Raw genomic sequence first — 19405 nt, 5'->3', positions numbered from 1 at the left:
ATTTTCGTACAATGCTTAAGGCTCCTCAGATCATTATGTACCCGTTGCACTAGGCTCAGCCTGGAGCTTTTTGTCAGCAGTTGTAATTAGTGTTTGGAACTATGTGGGCTGGGAAAGTTTGGCGTTACTAGGCATTGGATTGTTGTGACTAATCTAAAATGTGCCTGTCAAAATAAACACAAATGGTAGCAATCTGTAAAGAAAATACTCTCTACAAAAAGAAACTTCGGAGAATTACAAATGCAGATTGGGCTAAAGTCCCCAGTAATAGATACAATTATAACACATAGGGCTAGAAATTCAGTGGCCTGTGCCACCAGTTTGTGCCCAAAGAGGGCACTCAGTGGCTTTTGCGCCACTGGCCACACCTACCGCGATATTTAGCGGGGCGCTAATGGCGGCGTTAGCCTGTAGCGCTGCGCCGCCACCGATGACGTCATCGGTGTGCGCAGCGCCCCGCTATCGCCCCGATGGCCATATTTGGTCGCGCCCGCCTCCTCAGCGCCGGCCGCAAATAGCGACCGGTACACAGGGACTTACCTGTGGCGGTAGTGGCGCTAGTTAAGGTGGAGGTGTGGCCGGACGCTTTTTCGGCGCCCGCCTGCCCGCACCTCCGTCCCCGGCCTCCTACACCCCACCCCCCACGGCATTGCCGGCTGTTTCCCGAGAGCCCGGCACCTCTCCTTGGTGCCGGGCTCATTTGCCGGCACTCGCGAGCGGGGATCGCGCTGTTGCAGGCACCTCCCCGTTAACAGTGGGAGGAAGGCCTGCAGTACCGCAGCGTGCCGTGCCACAGCGTGTGGCGCTGCGGCCCTTAGCGTGCCGATATTCAGTTTCAGCACCCCAAGCAGGGCGCGGGAAGCCTCGTTTAGCGGCCCGCTTCCATTTGGGCTGCAGAAACTGAATATCCGGATGGCGCAAGTGGCTCCGCACGCAGCGGTAATTCCAGCGCCCAGGCGAGCTTGGCGCCCCAAACTGAATTTTTAGCCCATAGAAACAAATGAAAAGAAGGAGGATAAAAGACTGTCAGGCCCATAATGTTGCCCTGTCAATAGATGGTGTACACTGAACACTCACTCTCTAGCAATGTTACCTCCTGAGAGAGACAGAAACAGGGAAATTCATCTTTGACTCCCTACGTTTCCCAGAAGACTACAGCTGCCCATTAGGTGTCACAAACTAAACTAACAAACTACTTTCCCCTACAATAGCAACAACAACTTGCCTTTATATAGTGCCTTTAACATAGTAAAACATCCCAAGGTGCTTCACAAGTGTGTTATTGAACAAAATTTGACACATAAAGAGGTACCAGAACAGATGATCAAAAGCTTGATCAAAGGGGTAGGTTTTAAGGGGTGTCTTAAATGAGGAGAGGTCGAGAGGCGGAGAGGTTTCGGGAGGGAATTCCAGAGCTTAGGGCCCAGGCAGCTGAAGGCACGGCCGCCAGTGGTGGAGTGATTAAAATCGGGGATGCACACGAGGCCAGAATTGGAGGAGCGCAGAGCTCTTGAAGGCTTGTAGGGCTGGAGGAGGTTACAGAGATAGGGAGGGGCGAGGCCATGGAGGAACTTGAAAACAAGGATGAGAATTTTAAAATTGAGGCGTTGTCAGACCGGAAGCCAATATATTCTCCCTCTCTCTCTCTCAGTTTTCTCAAAGCAGGACTTAAAAAAAGTCTGCTAACTTCTAAAAGCCAGGAAAATCAAAAATAGTTTCTGTCATATTTGTCTCAGATAACTCAGAAATTATATTTATGGAACAACATAATTAAATTTAGCACTATGATACCTCTCAGTGTATTTAAGTGCAAAACCTCTAGTCAGCATCAATGTCTTCCTACTCTAGTGTTCAATACTATTTTAATAAAACCTGTTATAAACACAATCAGCAAATATCATGATAATAATAATGGCTTGTATATCACAGCTAATGGAGAGAAAGTAATTCAATTTCATAATCCATACGTTCTATTTATATTTGGTTGGCAAGAGCAATGCATGATCATTAGAAAAGCAAAATACTGCGGATGCTGGAAATCTGAAATGAAACAGAAAATGCTGGAGAAACTCAGCAGGTCAGGCAGCATCTGTGGAGAGAGAAACAGAGTTAACGTTTCAGGTTGATGACCCTTCGTCAGAACCAAAAAATGGCCATCGCCATTTATACTTCATCTAGAGTCATCTTTTGTTTCTTAACTTGTCCCATTATCATCTCCTTTTGCCTTGCACCATCATCCCTTTTGTCTATTAATCTCTCCTGCCTTCCATCCTATCACAGACCTTCCCTTTTGTTCTTTCCTCCCCTCCCCCCTCTCCCTGCCCTTGCACTTGCTTAAAAACCTGTTAAATCTCCAACTTTTTCCAGTTCTGACGAAGGGTCATTGTGGTGCTGCTGGGGAGGGTCAGAGGAATTCAATTAGGATTTTGAAGGAAGTTGAAAACTGCTCTTGAAGTTAAAATCACACCAGAATACAGGACCTGGGAAGTATTAATCTAGCTTCCCGATGAGGAGAGAGAGCAGGTAAAACTACATTCCATAGCATTGTACCCTGTTTAGTCACTGGAGGGAAATATGCTGAGCGATTAAAAGGGAAGGACTGAGTGGAAAGTACTTTCAATGTGAGAGAGTACTGCTTCCAGAAAGACAGCACCGGCAAACTTTTGTGTGTTAATAGAATTAGGATTTGTAGTCAAATTTCTTAGTAGGATGTTTAATCTTACATGTTTGGTTGACATGAAGACAGAAAGAATGAAATGTTACAATGTGAAAATTTTTCATTATGTTGTGATTGATTAATTATGTAAGAAAGTGGATGTACAATAGACATGCCAGGACCAACAGGTCTCATCTGTAAATGTAATTCAGAGTTGGGAATTGCGATGGTTCAGCTCTAGCGTTGGGACTGATACCCCAAATATTGGGTGATACAAATAAGATTATAGCAGGATTGCCGAGAAGTTTTCTCAGTGAGGAGGATTAATGATTCTTTCAATGCCAGTTGTACCTGCAGAACTCTGGAGTTTAGACGGAGCCATCTGAAATATATTAATTGCAGCTGAAGCTAATACAGTTAGTGAACAATCAACTATGAAGGCTAATGCTGGCTATGGTATCCCACCTGTAACAGAGGGGAACAAAAATATAGAGCTATAGTATTAAAGATGCCCCTGAATCCTTTGTCAGATATTCTGTGTTTTTCTGGACTATCCCATGTTGGAGAAATTCCATTTCTGAAATCCATGGGCCTATTTAACGTATAGAGGGAACGGCACATATTTTATTGTCAAAATGTTTGTGATTCAAATGAGAAATGAAGAAAGTGTTTTAACAGCTTGATCACAAATTTAGCACCTACGATCACAGAATTGTAGAAATCGTTGTACAGAGGGAGGCCATACAGCCTGTTGGGTCTGTGCCAGTGGTAGCTCTCAATTCAGAGTTATCTGCTCTAAGCTCATTTCCATGCTTTAGGACATTCTACGGGAAATTATATCCGACATCAGGATACCGTTTCCCTGTTAGCAAAGTGAAAGGAACCTTCACCCATTCTGGACAACGAAAATTGACAGATAATCAAAAGTTCCCAAATTTTGGCCTGAGACATTTGCTGCATTAATCCCCTGGCACAGGGATGAAGATAAGGACAATCCAGATAGCATAAATTCATCTTCAACTGTGTGGTTAATGCCTGTCAGGCAGAACGGGGAGAATTTTAACTCCCCAAAACGGCCGGGCTTGGGTCAGGTGGGAGGTTAAAGTATTAAAAATCTGAATCCTGACCCCAGCCCGCCTCCAACCCACCCACTTCCAGTTTTAAAAGAGGTGGGACAGGGACCGGGCAACTGACCCGCTCCCAGGAGGCGGGCTGGCAATTTAAATATTATAATGAGGCTGCGTTCCTCATATTTAACCACCATTTTAAATTTAACGCTGGCTGGCAGGGTTTCCCGGGCCTCGTGAAACCCGTCGGCTAAGGGAGGCGAGGACAGCTGGATCCACGAGGAAAGTGCTTTTCCACTTACCTGCTGGATCCAGTTTACCTGCTTCACCCACCCGCCGCGCTCGGACCCCCCCGACTCTCCTAATCTCCCCATTGACCCTTCCGATCTCCTCCACGAGGCTTCCAATATCCCCCGACCCCGGCCTCCAATCGCCCCGCTGCTCCAGCCTCCGCTCTGCCTTCTGGCCACCGATCTTCCCCCGCCTCCCCCCCGGCCTTTCTGATCCCTCTCTCCCTGCTCTCTGCTCCCCAGCTGCGGCCTGGTGCCGAAGGCCTACCCGCCCGACAGCCAGCCAGCCTCTCAATCTGTCTGGCTGCAGCCGGGAAACGAGATTAAAAAATGCTAATCAAGTCCTGAATTTGGCAGGACCTGCGGGAAACCCGCTCTTCCAGGTTTCCCGACCTCAAAGCTGCCCCCCCCCACCGCTCCTTCCCCACCTCCGAGTTAATATCCAGCCCAATGAGACGGATTTTGAAGGAGGTTGACGTGTCCTTATGAGCCAATGTCTCAGGCAAGGCTTTGTCCCATGAAAATTCCAGCAGAGTGTGGATAATAGAGGCTCTACACTAAAATGCAAGCATTTAAATACTGCGGCCTAGAAATTCAGTAGCGCCCCATTTGGGGCGCCAGCCTCACCAGGGCGCTAAATGTAGCGCCCCGGAAGCATTCGCGGCCGCCCACCGGAAATTCAGTTGGAGCGCCCCAAAGGGAAGCACGGAGCTACTGGAGGCGCCCCGCATCCCTCTTGGGGCGCTGCGACTGAATATCGTGGCGCAACGTGCCGCAGCGCCACACACTGCAGCACATCGCGCTGCGGTACTGCAGGCCTTCCTCCCCTACTTAAAGGGGAGGGGCCTTGTTCAGCGCGATCTGGGGCCCAGCTGGGCCCCCGAGGATCGCGAGTGCCGGCAAAAGAGCCCGGCACTGAGGAGAAGTGCCGGGCTCTTGGAACGCAGTCGGCACTCCGCGGCGGGGGGGGGGGGGAGACAGGAGGCCGGGGACGGCAGCGCAGAGAGGTGCTGGCAGGCGGCCAGCAACAAAAATGGCCGCCCCGCACCTCTCCTTTAAATTGCGCCTCCACTGCTGCAGGTAGGCCCCCCTGAACCGGTCGCACATAGCGTCCGGCGTTAAATCAGGGGGGCGCATCTAAATATCGCGGCCGGGGCGCTGCGCACACCGATGACGTCATCGGTAGCGGCGCAGCGCTAACGGCTAGCGCCACCACTAGCGTCCCGCTGAATTTAGCGGGAGGTGTGGCCAGTGGCTTGCGACCCACTTAGCGCCCTCTTAAGGCGCTAACGGGTGGTGCAGCCAACTGAATTTCTAGGCCTGCATCTTTTACAATTCCATTCTGCAATCAGATTTAATTGCATATCACTCCTTAGCAAAATATTATCACATATTAGCGAGTGAATTAGTCAGGCCGAATGATTAGACTGGCTGGAACAGCAGGTATTCGTAGGTAGAGAAAGCCTCTGTTCATGTTTGTAAAGAGAGCATCTGGAGATAAAAGGCTGTGACATGCTAATTGTTTGCAACATCATCTCAGAGAGATTAATGATAAATCTGTAAAGATTACGTGGTAATCAGGAACATTCCCAGTGTGCTACATGTTCAAGCCTCGTGCCCTGCTTAATTTTTCGTTCCCTAATGCAGCATCAAGTTATCTGCAGTGTCCATTCTTGCTGCGTTAAAGTGACTGGTTATGTTCTACCTGTATAACTTGTATTCAAAGGGCTGAAGTAAAAGTTCAAATTCAGTGCACCCCTTCAAGGCCTGCTCCGCTTCCTGGGGGGAAGTTGTACTGCTTGTACTTTATTTCACAAACTGTTCAGCTCTTTATGTGCAGAGAATGAAGATGGAGATGGGGCGAATCATAAAAGTACAATTTCCAATGTGAAATTTACCATATAACAGCAGAAAACGCTGGAAAAATTCAGCAGGCCAGTTAACTGTTTCTCTCTCCACAGATGCTGCCTGGCCTGCTGCGTTTTTTCCAGCGTTTTCTGTTGGTATTTCGGATTTCCAGCATCTGCAGTATTTTGCTATCGTGAAATTTACCATATTGGTTTCCCCATCCAAAAAGGATATAGAGTCACTGGAGAAGGTGCAAAAAAGATTCGCGAGGATGATACCAGAACTGAGAAGATATACTTATTAGGAAAGGCTGAACAGGCTGGGGCTCTTTTCTATAAAAAAGAGAAGGCTGTGAGTTAACCTGATAGAGGTTTTTAAGATAATGAAAGCATTTTGATAGGGTAGACGTAGAGAAGATGTTTCCACTTGTGGGGGAGACCAAAACTAGGGACCATAAATAGAAGATAGTCACCAATAAATCCAATGGGGAATTCAGGAGAAACTTCTTTACCCAGAGAGTGGTGAGAATGTGGAACTCGCTACCACATGGAGTGGTTGTGGCGAATAGTATAGATGCATTTAAGGGGAAGCTAGATAAGCACATGAGGAAGAAAGGAATAGAAGGATATGCTGATAGGGTTAGATGAAGAGGGTTGGGATGAGGTTTGTGTAGAGCATAAACGCCGGCCTAGACCGTTTGGGCCCAACAGCGTGTTTCTGAGCTGTAGACTATGTAATTCTATGCACTACACCATTCTTTAGCTAAGTGAACAGATGAGTCACCATCTAGTCTGAAACTGGTTCAGAAGTGCTGGAAAGTTGCACGGTATCATTCTTCCTTTGATTTTCCCTCATCCAGGTTTCCGCTTGTCATTTCTGCACAGTGACACAGCTGAAACTGGAAACCCAGGAGGTGAGGAATCATGGTATGAACCCACTGCTCCAAGAGCCCATGACATAGTACACTGGTGCTCCAACCATTTGTACTTAGTACAGCACCAATCTAAGTAAAACAGCACTTCTACCAATTGTACAGAAAAATGTAGATTTTTTTAAAATTACATGTTTACATCACTAATGAGAAAGTTCTTCAGAGGAGCAATACAAATCCTGAACTTTTGCCCATCTTTTATTTAGAATCTTCCAGTATCTCACCCAAGTGGCCATTCTCCATGTGTGAGTCTGGGCATTGGGTGTGGAGGGGTTGGCAAGGCAGCCAAGCCTGATCCTATCCTGAACCTACGTTTACAAATGTACACTTTCCAGTCGGAATTACTGGATCTTAACCAGGTTCAGAAAGCATGCATGGCAGCAATGCATTTGTCTTTGTTTCTTTCATTTGAGTAAACATTGACATGAAGGATAAGAGGTCACAGGGTCAAACTAGCAAAAGATAAATTTAGGACTGGAAGGAAGTCCTTTTCACACAATAGAAACATAGAAACATAGAAGATAGGAGCAGGAGTAGGCCATTCGGCCCCTCGAGCCTGTTCCGCCATTTAATGAGATCATGGCTGATCATCCAAATTCAGTACCCTGTCCCTGCTTTCTCCCCATATCCCTTGATCCCTTTAGCCTTAAGAAATATATCTAACTCCTTCTTGAATATATTTAATAAGTTGGCCTCAACTGCCTTCTGTGGTAGAGAATTTCACAGGTTCACCACTCTCTGGGTGAAGAAATTCCTCTTCATCTCAGTCCTAAATGGCTTACCCCTTATCCTTAGACTGTGATCCCTGGACTCCCCCGCCATCAGGAACATCCTTCCTGCATCTAGCCTGTCTAGTCCTGTTAGAATTTTATAAGTTTCAATGAGATCCCCTCTCGTTCTTCTAAACTCGAGCGAATATAAGCCTAATCGACCCAATCTCTCTTCATACGTCATTCCTGCCATCCCAGGAAATTAGGAGTGATTAACACCTGGAACTGACTTCCAGGTAGGGAAATGGAGACAAAAAAACTGGGATCATTTCGGAAACAGCTGGTGCTGTGATGGGTATTGTAGGCTTTTCCTGAAAGATGAACTTCGATGCGCTGAACAGCCTTTGTCATTTGTTTCAGTCTCATGACCTTGGAGAGGGACCCTTCAGGGCAGGTATTGCATGCCACAAAGCAGGAGCTGGTAGCAGAAAACAAAATCCATGAATACTACGGCAATTAGCTTCACAGTGTAACTCTACATAAAACAACATTGTTCCGAATCAAGTCATCTCCTGTTAGGGCACTGCCTTGATGAAAAAGTATTTGGTAAAACCTGTTTTTTTTAGAGGAAGAGGGAGAAGAGATGTGTATCATTTGTCATAGTGCTGCTACACATGAGTGACATACGGACATACCAAAAATGACAGAGAGGAAAAGACCTACTGGTCCATCTAGCCTGTCCCATACAGTTGTGATGTTCTGTGCATCACAATACACACAGTCCCCACCCCATCCAGAAAGAAAGAATTGCATTTATATAGCGCCTTTCATGACCACCAGACATTTCAATGCGCTTTACAGCCAATTAAGTACTTTTGGAGTGTAGTCGCTGTTGTAATGTGGGAAACACGGCAGCCAATTTGCGCACAGCAAGCTCCCACAAACAGCAATGTGATAATGACCAGATAATCTGTTTTTGTTATGTGGATTGAGGGCTAACTATTGGCCAGGACACTGGGGATAACTCCCCTGCTCTTCTTCAAAATAGTGCCTTGGGATCTTTTATGTCCACCTGAGAGAGCAGACGGGGCCTCGGTTTAACGTCTCATCTGAAAGACGGCACCTCCAACAGTGCAGCACTCCCTCAGCACTGCACTGGAGTGTCGGCCCAGCTTTATGTGCTCAAGTCCCTGGAGTGGGACTTGAACCCACAACCTTCTGACTCAGAGGTGAGGGTGCTACCCACTGATCCACAACTGACACTTAATCTAATGTAATCTAATTGGAGAGACGAAAAAACATAAAAATCCAGGCCAATTAGGGAAAAAGATCTGGAAAATTCCTCTCCAACCCCCTTAGGCGATCAAACCTAGTCCAGGACACCACTCTGGCCCTGACTAATGTTATGCGGTACCTACCTCCTGTATGAGGTGATCTCTGCCTCAGTCAGAAACAGCTCCTGCTCTCAATTGGGAGAATTCAGCCAATCAGTGTTCACTGCACGAGCCGGTATTCTGTTCCACAGGTCCACTATTCTCTGGGAAAAGAACCACATCCAAACATCTAACCTAGTTCTGCCTTTACTGTAACACTGTCTATTCCAAATCTTCTCCTATTTTTCGCCCTTTAATAATCTGGAATTAATTGCAGGTTTTGACACAGTGATGCTTTTCTATGCAATATACTTGATTGCATGTGTGACATGTGTTTATTAACAAGTGAAGTTTTTCCAGTCACTTCTTTTGCTTATTTCCCAATTTTCTCCCCTCCTCCTCTCCTGAAGGCGTTGACTCCTGCCGGGATACGGATCCTTGGGCAGTTGTCCACATTTCTCGCCCAACTAGCCATTTTCACGTGTGAGCCCAGGCAGCGAATGTCAAGAGCTGTTCAGCTGTAGAGGACCTAAGAGCTGAGGCAAAGCCTGTCATCAGCTGGTATCCACACATGACCAGGTTCAGCACAGGTTACTGGACAGGAGTCAGGAGCAGGAGCTGTAGCTATTTTTTCTCTTCCTTAGCCCAGGGCTGCTGAGGCCAATTGCCATACCCCAGTTGCTGCTTGGCTGAGAGCAGCGAACTCAGCACAGAGCAGGGATCAATCCTGGGACATTCCGCTCTTAGTGCTGTACTGGGTGATACTTTCACTCACGAGGCCAATGAGGGATATCCACCTGACACTTTCTCATGAAATCCATGCCCCCACAACTGAAAGATACTGCAACTATTTGCGTTTTATTAACCAATTCTTTATTCTTCTTTGTTTGTCCTGTTTATGTTTACAGAGGAAGATGGTGAGTATATGCAATTTATTACATATTAATGTTTATAGTAAGTAGTAAATAGTGAATTGGCCTAGATCAGTAACAAACCGTGTTCTCAAGGTTTCATTGAAGTGTCGCTTTTAGAACCATGTGCATGAGTGAATATAAAGTATGTATAGCTAATTACCATGCCAAATCTGTTTCAGTGTTAACACATGGGTATTTTGAGAATCTCTTACTAATATGCAGTTGGGTACATGTAGATCTGTGTAACACAAACTGTGGCTTATACAGTATGTATGTAGTTTTAGTTTGGGATATGATAAAAGCACAAATCCCATTATGAAGGAACAGTGAAGTCCAAATTAGTGTAAGCCTAGAACCTTTTCCAAAAGAGAATATGTGTATAAATGCAGTATGCACACCACAAAAGAACCACTTTTAGCAAACTCACACAGAAACTGGAACTTGTGCACCCTAAGAGGTACATTTTATTTAAATGACAGGCAATGCCATTAAATATGCATCATTTGTATCATTCCCAGCATTATCGGGGCGAACACAAACATTTATTATATTTTTTTCTCTGCGTTCTGGAATACTTGTGGAACGCATGCGTTCTGACAATCTTCCCACAGCGATGCAGGGCCTAAAAACTGACAATCCCATTTCAGCAGTGAAGCAGGACTTCCCTTCCACCATGCTTGACCCAATCGGAATTCCTGGGGTCAGGAAATTAGCAAATAGTGGGAAGGCGCCCGTGCCAGCAGGTCTGGCAGAAGGTGCCAGAAATAAACAAAAAATGTTCCTGATTCCAGGAAGGTTGCTTTCCTTACAGCAGCCTGTCACGTTGGTGGGTCACAGTTCTGCCACTGGAAAGCACTGTACTCCTGCCTCCCTCAGACTTACAGTACATTGGCAGTACCGGAGATGGGACTGGTGGGAATTCTGGCGGGTGAGATCATTCCGCCAGTCCTGCCTCCCTTCCTGTTGTCAGGCTGCACAGAGGTGGATGCAAGCCCCCACCCCCCAGGAAACCAAAGCAACTCCTATAACGGAGTGAAAACCCAACGTAAATGGGTCTTATCCCGAACCCTGCCGCCACTTGCCCCAATAGCTCCCCAAATCCAACAGAAAGAATGTGGACTTTTGGGATCACAGGCCTAGAAATTCAGTTGGCTGCACCAGCCGTTAGCGCCTTAGGAGGAGTAGATCTCGAGCGCTAGGCGCTTAGCGCCCGGGCGCAGCGTGATCTGCGCCTCGCCCCAACTTCAGTAGACATTTAGCGCCGGCGCAAAGTCTTTGCGCGCGCCCTGCTGCGCGCGCAGATTATGACGTCATTTCCTCGTGCAACGCCCTTTGTGCGCCCCAAACCGGAACTTCAGTCGCGCCGGCCCATTGTGCGCCGGGCGGCCCTAACGACTGTGGAGTGGAACGGTGCACAGCTGTTTGCCAGCATATTATTGGGACTGCATGGGGTGCCAATGCTGAGTTTCAGGATTATGTCGGAAGGGCTCGCAGACGCTGTGTGAGAGGGGCAGCCCTGGCTAGACGCAGAGGGGGCAACAGGCGTCGGCAACATGGGCCTTACCCACTCAGGCAATACCACCAGCAGGTCTCGTATCTCAACATGACTGGTGCGCAATGTGTAAGGAGGCTGCGATTCAGAAGGGAGGTGGTTGCAGAGATCTGCCATCTGCTTCACAGAGATCTGCGTCCACAGCTGAGGTGCAGGACGTCTCTGTCGGTGGAAGTGAAGGTGACGGTGGCTCTGAACTTCTATGCCACCGGCTCCTTCCAATCAGCTGCTGGGGACATTGCTAACATATCCCAGTTCGCCGTGCATTGCTGCATCCACCAGGTCACCAATGCCCTTTTCAGAAGGAGACGCCAATTCATTTCCTTCCCCATGACCCTGGAGAGGCAGCAGCAGCGTGCAGTGGGATTTGCAAGAATCGCGGACTTCCCCATGGTGCAGGGCGCCATTGACTGCACGCATGTGGCTTTGCGGGCACCTCTGGACCATCCCGAGGATTACCGCAACCGGAAGGGCTACCATTCCCTCAACGTACAGCTGGTGTGTGACCACAGGCAGCGCATCCTAGCTGTCAATGCCCGCTTTCCAGGCAGCAGCCACGATGCCTTTATCCTGCGACAGACTACTGTGGCTGACATCTTCCAGGCACAGCCTCACCCAAGAGGATGGCTTATCGGGGACAAAGGCTCCGCGCGCCCAGGACCCCTTCTGAAGAGGCATACAACGAGAGCCATCAAGCGACTAGGAACATCATAGAACAAACAATTGGCGTCCTCAAGCAACGGTTCCGCTGCCTGGATCGTTCCGGCGGATCTCTGCAGTATTCGCCGGAGCGAGTCTCCCAGTTCGTGGTCATTTGCTGCATGCTGCACAACCTGGCTATCCGCAGGACTCAGGCACTGCCACCTCACGCTGGAGCACCACCTCAGGAGGAGGAGCATGAGGAGGAGGAGGAGGAGGAGGAGGAGGAGTACCAGGCCAGGAGGGAGGCACAAGGTCCAAGGGCCGCCCATCGGCGGCTTATTGAACGTCACTTCTAGGCCCCCTGTCAGGGAATGGCTTGTGCCAATGAAAGAACATGAATGCAGCCGCTCCGCAAGCCCTCAGCCGCTTAAGGCAACAAACACTTCAAAGATCAAACATGGACAATATGAATAAATAAAATGCTTTATTGAACAAACTCAGGGCCCTTCCCACATGAAACCCAAAAACAGACAACACCCCCCAAAAAACAGTCACACACATGACTCACTCCCACAACCTGGGGAGGAATAACAAAACATTTAAACAAAAATGGCCTTCATCCTCGGCCTTAACAAAACAACCATCCCCAGAAACAAAACAACCATCCCAATATAAAAAAACATTTGTCCAGACCCTCTACTTTGTGGCCCGCGAGGGCGATTCCTTGTCCAGCCTTTGGCGGCCCCTGGCCGCCCTGCTGCTCCTCCTCAAACCGTGCCCAGTGGCTGCTGCAAGGCTGGGGGAAGGCTCCTGAGGGGCACATGTCGTCACGGCAGATGCCCTTGGGGGTCGGCCTAGGCGAGGTCTGGGCCTCGAGGGGCCGGCTGGTGAATGCTGCAGCTGTGGCTGGCCAGCATCAGTCGGACCAGCATCTCGTGGCAGCTCCACTGGGGGAGTGACAGTGGCGGCTGGAGGAATGGGGGCAAGCTGGCGTATGGCAGGCGGCCGCTGGTCAAGTGACACACTGGCACTCGCCCGGGCCCGCACTGCAGCATGCGCTGCAATGTGCCGAACGACAGACCGCTGTGCTGCTACAGCGCGGCGGGTGTCCTGGCGATGCCTGGCTGACGCAGCGAGTGTGGCAGCAGTGAGTGCCCGTGCTGCCCTGGTCTGTGACCGCATCAGACCAGCCAGTGACTGCACGGCACCACTGATCACCTGCCCACTCGCTGCGTGAGCTGCCCCGAATTCCACCCAACTCGCTGCCTGTGCTGCCCCGAATTCGGCACGAATCGCGGCCTGTGCTGCCCCGAATTGCTCCAAACTCCTGGCCTGTGAGGCCCCGAACTCGGCCACACTATGAGCCAGGGACTCGATGGTCTCAGGCATCCGTGCCACAACCCCCATGAGCTCGGTGTGCCGGCGCTCCGAGTCCACGGACATTTGATCGAGGAGGCGCAGCTCCTCGGAGTTGACCGTCGCCGGACTGGAGGCCGGACTCTCCCTCTGGGGAGAAGGCCGCCGAGCTGGCCGACCCTTCCCGCGTTGCTGGATGCCACTGGGCCCAGCAACTACACCCCTCTGGGAAGAAGGCCGCTGAGCAACCGCACACCCCCTGCGTTGCTGCACGCCACTGGTCCCAGGAGCGACACTCCCCTCCGACACTTCCCCCAGGCTCTCCTCCAGGGAAGACGTGTCCCCTACATTGGCATCCCCTGGCGCGGGTGAGGGTTCCCCTGATGGGCCGCCTTCCTCTTCCTCCTCCTCCTCCTCCTCCTCTTCCGAGGGGCTGTCACTGGCAGCTTCAGGGACCTCCTCCTCACCATCTGAAAGCAGGAAGGGACAAGAGTAGCTTTAGATTGAGGAGAGGGCGTCAGCGAGGGAGGCATGAGTGGTGGCATTCAGCGAATTGGTCGGACAGTGGCAAAGGATGTAGATCTGATGCGCAAGTGGGACGAGAGAGGTCCAAAAGGTGATGTCCTTACCATTGGTGCCCAGAACAGGGTCGGCATCTCCACTGGCAACGGGCCCAATCACCCGGGCTCCCATGAGGCGACCCACGCGCTCTTCCAGGTCAGTGAGCTGCTGGATCTGGGGACCGCCTCCCCCGGTCTCAGTCCGGCTCTTCTGATTGTGGGCCAGCTTGGCCTGCAAGAGAAAGGACGCCCTCTAAGTACAGTGTGTAGCCCTGATCTGGTGTGCACTGCCTCCCATGGTCGAATAGCTTGGCCAGTGTGGAGCCCTGATCTGGTGTGCACTGCCTCCCATGGTCGAATAGCTTGGCCAGTGTGGAAAGTGCAGAATGTGCAATTGATGTTCATGCCAGTCCCATAGCTGCTGGATGAGGGCTGGCCATTAGGGCTTTCAGGTCCCTTTGCCCATAATGTGAGGTGCACATGCAAGGATGAGGAGGACACTGGAAAGGGTACTCACCCTGACAATCCTGGTGAGGTCATTGAACTTTTTTCTGCATTGGACAGAGTTCCTGGGGACCTCGCTGTTGGCTGTCACCCTGATGGCAACCTCCCTCCAGGCTTTCCTGTAGACGCTGGTCGCAGGCTTCTTCCCACTGTCCGGGAACAGGACTTTGCGTCTCCTCTCCAAAGCCCCAACCAGCAGCTTCAAATCATGGCCAGAGAAGCGCTGCGCTCGTTCACGGGCCTTCTGCATCTTTCCCGGCGCTATTTCTGTTCAGCAGCAGTGTTTAGGCCTAGCTGGAGGGCTGCAGTGTCCAGGGCGTGGCAACAGACGAACTCGACCCTTCCCCCTTTAAGAGCTGGCCGGCGCCAGGGTGTCTGCTGTCAATCAAGAAATGACCGCACCTGCGCTGCGCCCGGCCTCGGCGGTTTCGCTCAGCACCGCCGGCTTTGCGCCTAAAGATAGTTGTGGAACGCCAGTTTTAGCGCTCGAGCAAACTCTTGGGGCGAAGCTACTGAATATCGGCGAAGTGGCCTCGACTTTGCGCCGGGCGCAAACTTTAGCGGCCGCCCGACTTTTCCGCCCCAAAAGTGGCTATACTGAATTTCTAGGCCACAATGTTTTAAAACGTTAGAGAAAAGGAAACCCACACATACAAAATTATATGCGCCTTAATGTACATGCAACACATACATGCACACACGTATGCATACACACGTTGCACATACATACAAACTTGGATATGAACAAGTACACATCTTGTACATGCACATAAAATGCCCAAACCCAAGAGCTCCAGTAACGTGGAGTGGTCCCTTGCCAATAATACATTGACCTTCGTGCTGTAAACAGAACCTTTCAAAACTGAGATATCAATGGGTTAGTCTGGAATCCAGACATCAAGAAGGAGCAGAATACCAAATCTAATGGAAAGAAAATCTTAAATTTGGAAAATTTACAAACAAATCAGATCAAAAAAGATAAAAGTCATTTTTACAGTACTTGAAAAGGAAAAGTAGTAGTAAATTTCTTCCATTCTTCTTGTGCTGGGAGATTGAATCCTGTTGCATTTATTCTTCCCTCCCTTCCCCTGTATTTGTGGTAATGTGTGACTCCTGTGTGCTTCAGGATGGGGGTTAAACTCTTGCTTGATTTTGTTTGAGCAAAGCCAGGCACTTTGAGGGTAAATCCTTCTCGTTCTTCCCTCTTGTCTATGTTCTCCTCTCTCTGTGTTTATGTTAAATAGTAACTTTAGCATTTGCTACAATCGATTTTCCATCATTAACCTTAACCAGAGCCTCAAAATGTGCCCATTTCAATTTTTGGTATGACAGGAAGACTACAACTAATCATAAATGTGGAACTGTGATTTCCTTTTCAGGATTTTGTTAATTTTGTTTTTTATTGTACACTTTCCAGAGTAAAATGCCAGGAATTCGTCTGTCCAAAATGTGGATGTATAATTGGATGCCAGGGGTAGTCCTCTTGTGTTTGTTTCTCAGTCCCATAGGGATTTTTTTTTTTCTGAATGACTGCTTACTTACTGCCAACGATGCTTAAAAAAACTTGTTAATTTGCAACAGAGGTAGAGCTTGAAAAGCCTTTAAATTAAATTTTGTGTTTGTGGCCATGACTAAAGAATTAGAAGCTCCTCTTTTATAATTACTGCATTTATTCAGATGGCCTTTTTGAATGCTGATCATATTTTCCATGCCAGTGTTTATGAGTTTTTATGTTTATCCATCCGCTACCATCTCTAATTCAGTAATTCCCTCCCTATAACGCTGTCTGATAGACCAGCAGGCATCATTCATGGCTCCCTCACTAATGGAGAGTCCATATAAAGCACAGTCCCGTTAACATGCCACAAACTATAACAGTCTTTATGTAACTCCCAGAGACATTTTATAAAGAGGGGAATTACTGTCTGTCAGTTTTGTTGTTTGCCTTTTCCTTCTTCCACTCCTGTTTAAAGTTTAGGCTAATGACCATCCGTTATTTTTTAAAAACTAAATTGCATGCCTTTTGCACGGCAAATTAATTTGGTATGGAGGCTTATAAGTGATATATTTTTCATGCTTTTGATTTTGATGGGAAACTTCACCCCAGTCATCATTGTGTGTAAATTGTCTGGTGATGCAGTGCTGTTTGCCATGGAGATTTTCAGGTGTGGCATTCCTTCAGCACCTAATTGTGTTGCAGGACAAGTCCTCCAACCTTGGACGACTATCTCTAGTACAGGTAGACTATCCTTTATCCGAAAACCTCGGGACCAGCCGAGTTTCGGATAAAGGAGAATTTCGGATTTCGGAAGGTGGGTCGGCGGGGGTCCGCGGGGGGGGTTGGGGGGGGTCGGCGGGGGGTCGTGCGCACGACTTACGCTGACGCTCAGCGTAAGTCAGTCAGGGCCGGCGGGGGTCGGGGCCGGCGGTTGGTTTCCTTTTAATCTAGCATTCTGACACACTGTGAGTATATGACTTGCCCGTGGTCCTGGAGATCTGGTTTAAATGTAAAATCTTTGTGGAAGGTGGATCCTATTAGTCTTGAGCTTTGGAGTGCACGTCATGCCTGATGTGAGAAATTGACTGTCCGAGAGGCCGTGGTGCATTCAAAACTGTACGCTGATCTTGCAAATTCTTGTCCTCATCACAAACAGTGTTAGAGATGAAAAATGATTGGAGTAACCCAGGTGACTCAGTGAGTAAATAGATTTCTGCAAAGGATCTGTGTTTAGTGGGGTTGCATAATCCGCAAAATTCAAAATCAGAACACCAAGTCCTGCTGACGGTTGTCGGGGCTGGCGGGGTCGGCGGTTGTCGGGGCCGGCGGGGTCCGCTGGGGGGTCGGCGGCTGGCGGGGTCCGCGGGGGGGTCGGCGGTTGTCGGGGCCGGCAGGGTCCGCGGGGGGGTCGGCGGTTGTCAGGGCTGGCGGGGTCCGCGGGGGGGTCGGCGGTTGTCGGGGCTGGCGGGGTCGGCGGTTGTCGGGGCCGGCGGGGTCCGCGGGGGGGTCGGCGGTTGTCGGGGCTGGCGGGGTCGGCGGTTGTCGGGGCCGGCGGGGTCGGCGGTTGTCGGGGCCGGCGGGGTCCGCGGGGGGGGGGGGTCGGCAGGGGGTCATGCGCACGACTTACCCTTTATCCGAACTTCCGAAACCGGAACCCTCTAAAAACCGAAGGTTTTTTCGTTCAGCGTAAGTCGTACGCACGACTTACGCTGAACGAAAAAACCTTCGGTTTTTAGAGGGTTTCGGTTTTCGGAAGTCCGGATAAAGGGTAGTCTACCTGTATAACAGAATTTCCCTCCTCCTCTCCAATTTGCTCGCCTTCTCTACATGCTGAGCCGTGCTAGGACATGGTTCCATTGACACACTTTGCCCCAGTGGCCATTCTTCTTGTGTGTGTGTAGACTGGGTAGTGATGGGCTGTTAGACTGTCGCGGGCATCCTTGCTCATTATGATCCTGTGGTCACCTGACACCCACACACCTTCAGTTCCCAGCAAAATTCACTGGATATCGATTAGGTTTGGAACCCTGGCTGATTTTTTCTCCTTCTTGGCCCACTGGGGCTGAGACCAATTTTTGGGCCCAACTCCTGCTTTGACTGAGGTCAGATAATGCAGCACAGATTGGGATTTCATGATGGGACCTCTGGTCTGTATGGTTTAGTACCAGACCATGCAGCGCACTGCCCTCATTTTTTGAATAAACCGCGTGTTTTACTTTAGATTCTGCAAGCAGCCCTGCATCAGTCTGATTGGGGTGAAGTTCCTCTTTAAGCATAACTAATACTGAGTCTGGATATGTTTTGACGTGGTTATGTTGAACTATTATTAGAATCAGATGAAGTCCAGTCTCCTGAAGTGGTTGAAACTAGTGGAGAGGCCATAGAGTCAGCAACCAAAGAGGTCGAAGTCCCTGCGGCTGAAAGTGTCGAGCAACCTGAAAGTCCTTCAGCAGTCGTAAAACCCAACGAGAGCCCATTGGAGGAAAAGGCTACAACGGAAGAGGAAGTGATAGAAGTTCTGCTACCGCCTGCTTCAGCCAAAGGTTAACCAACCTCTCCAGCCAGAAATCATATACTTCAGTAGAAGTATATCATAGGCTTATCTCTCTTTCAATAGATGGATGTCCCTTTTGTCGGCCTACGGAGGTTGAATTTACCTAAAGCATAAGTTTATGCAACATTTTTTCCACACATTTTAGACTTAACAAAATATTATGATGTCCTAAATAAATGTAGCCAAAGAAATAGAGGATATGCCATTGGCTAAAACTGAAACAGGAAAATATCCATAAGCCAAACTGACTGGATAATTAACAGTGAGGATCTATTGTAATTGTATCAGCACTTGGAATATTATTTTGAAATCAATTTATATTCTTATGATATAAACGCAGAAAAATACCTCGGTTCGATTACCATATATGTTTGTGGAATAATATTTTACAAATACAGGAAACTTTGTGTTATCCGGAGGCTAACTGTCCGGAATGCTCGAGCCACCGGCAAAAATCAGGTGCCGTTTTCGTTAGTTTTTTTTTCTTCTCATTGCTTTTTTCCCTCAACAGTCAAGCTCTGCAAGGTCTGCTGAAGTTGTTGCTAAGCTACAGAGACGCTACAGAGACGCTTGGACTGTTTAGAAGCTGTTGCTAAGCAACAGGGTTTGTTGACAGATACGGAGCTCAGAAGCTTCCGTATCTTTCAACATTAGCGCTGGATTGTCCGGCAGTTTTGAGAGAACGGCAACAGCTCGGTCCCGTCGGTGCCGGATAGCACACAGTTTCCTGTAATGCAAAACAAAACTTCAGTATATTTTCATAATTACTCTGCTGCATTTGAAAATTATTTATAATGCAAGTGTGATCATTTTCCTCGATTATGTGATAAATCCTGGGTGCGTTGTGTGGATCTTTTTTTTTTAAACAATTTTTGGAAATGGAGCCATAGTAGGCTGACAATGGGAGAACAGTACTTTATTTTACCTTCTCTTGATTTCGCTGAAGATTT

General features: G+C 48.8%; 1 protein-coding gene across 2 annotated transcripts in view; it reads left to right on the top strand.

Moving 5' to 3' along the window:
* Positions 1 to 19405, top strand: part of mgarpa (mitochondria localized glutamic acid rich protein a) — a 71162-nt gene that overhangs the window by 33555 nt on the left and 18202 nt on the right. The window contains exons 1-2 of one of the 2 annotated variants that reach the window (XR_015081299.1): positions 7457 to 15877; positions 18232 to 18315. Coding sequence is in view for 1 of the 2 variants with exons in the window: in XM_086008545.1 (XP_085864671.1) it covers positions 18232 to 18444 (213 nt within the window). In the remaining variant the exon portion in view is untranslated. Of the gene's footprint in view, positions 1 to 7456; positions 15878 to 18231; positions 18445 to 19405 lie in introns of those variants that run through there. The other variant, XM_086008545.1, reaches the window with a different exon arrangement.

This window comes from Somniosus microcephalus, chromosome 2 (genome assembly GCF_052327205.1).
Source record: "Somniosus microcephalus isolate GS21.2 chromosome 2, FLI_Smic_1.0, whole genome shotgun sequence".
In the NCBI taxonomy this organism is placed as follows: Eukaryota; Metazoa; Chordata; class Chondrichthyes; order Squaliformes; family Somniosidae; genus Somniosus; species Somniosus microcephalus.
Note: the sequence above shows the minus strand (reverse complement) of the source record. Positions and strands in the feature narration are given on the sequence as shown.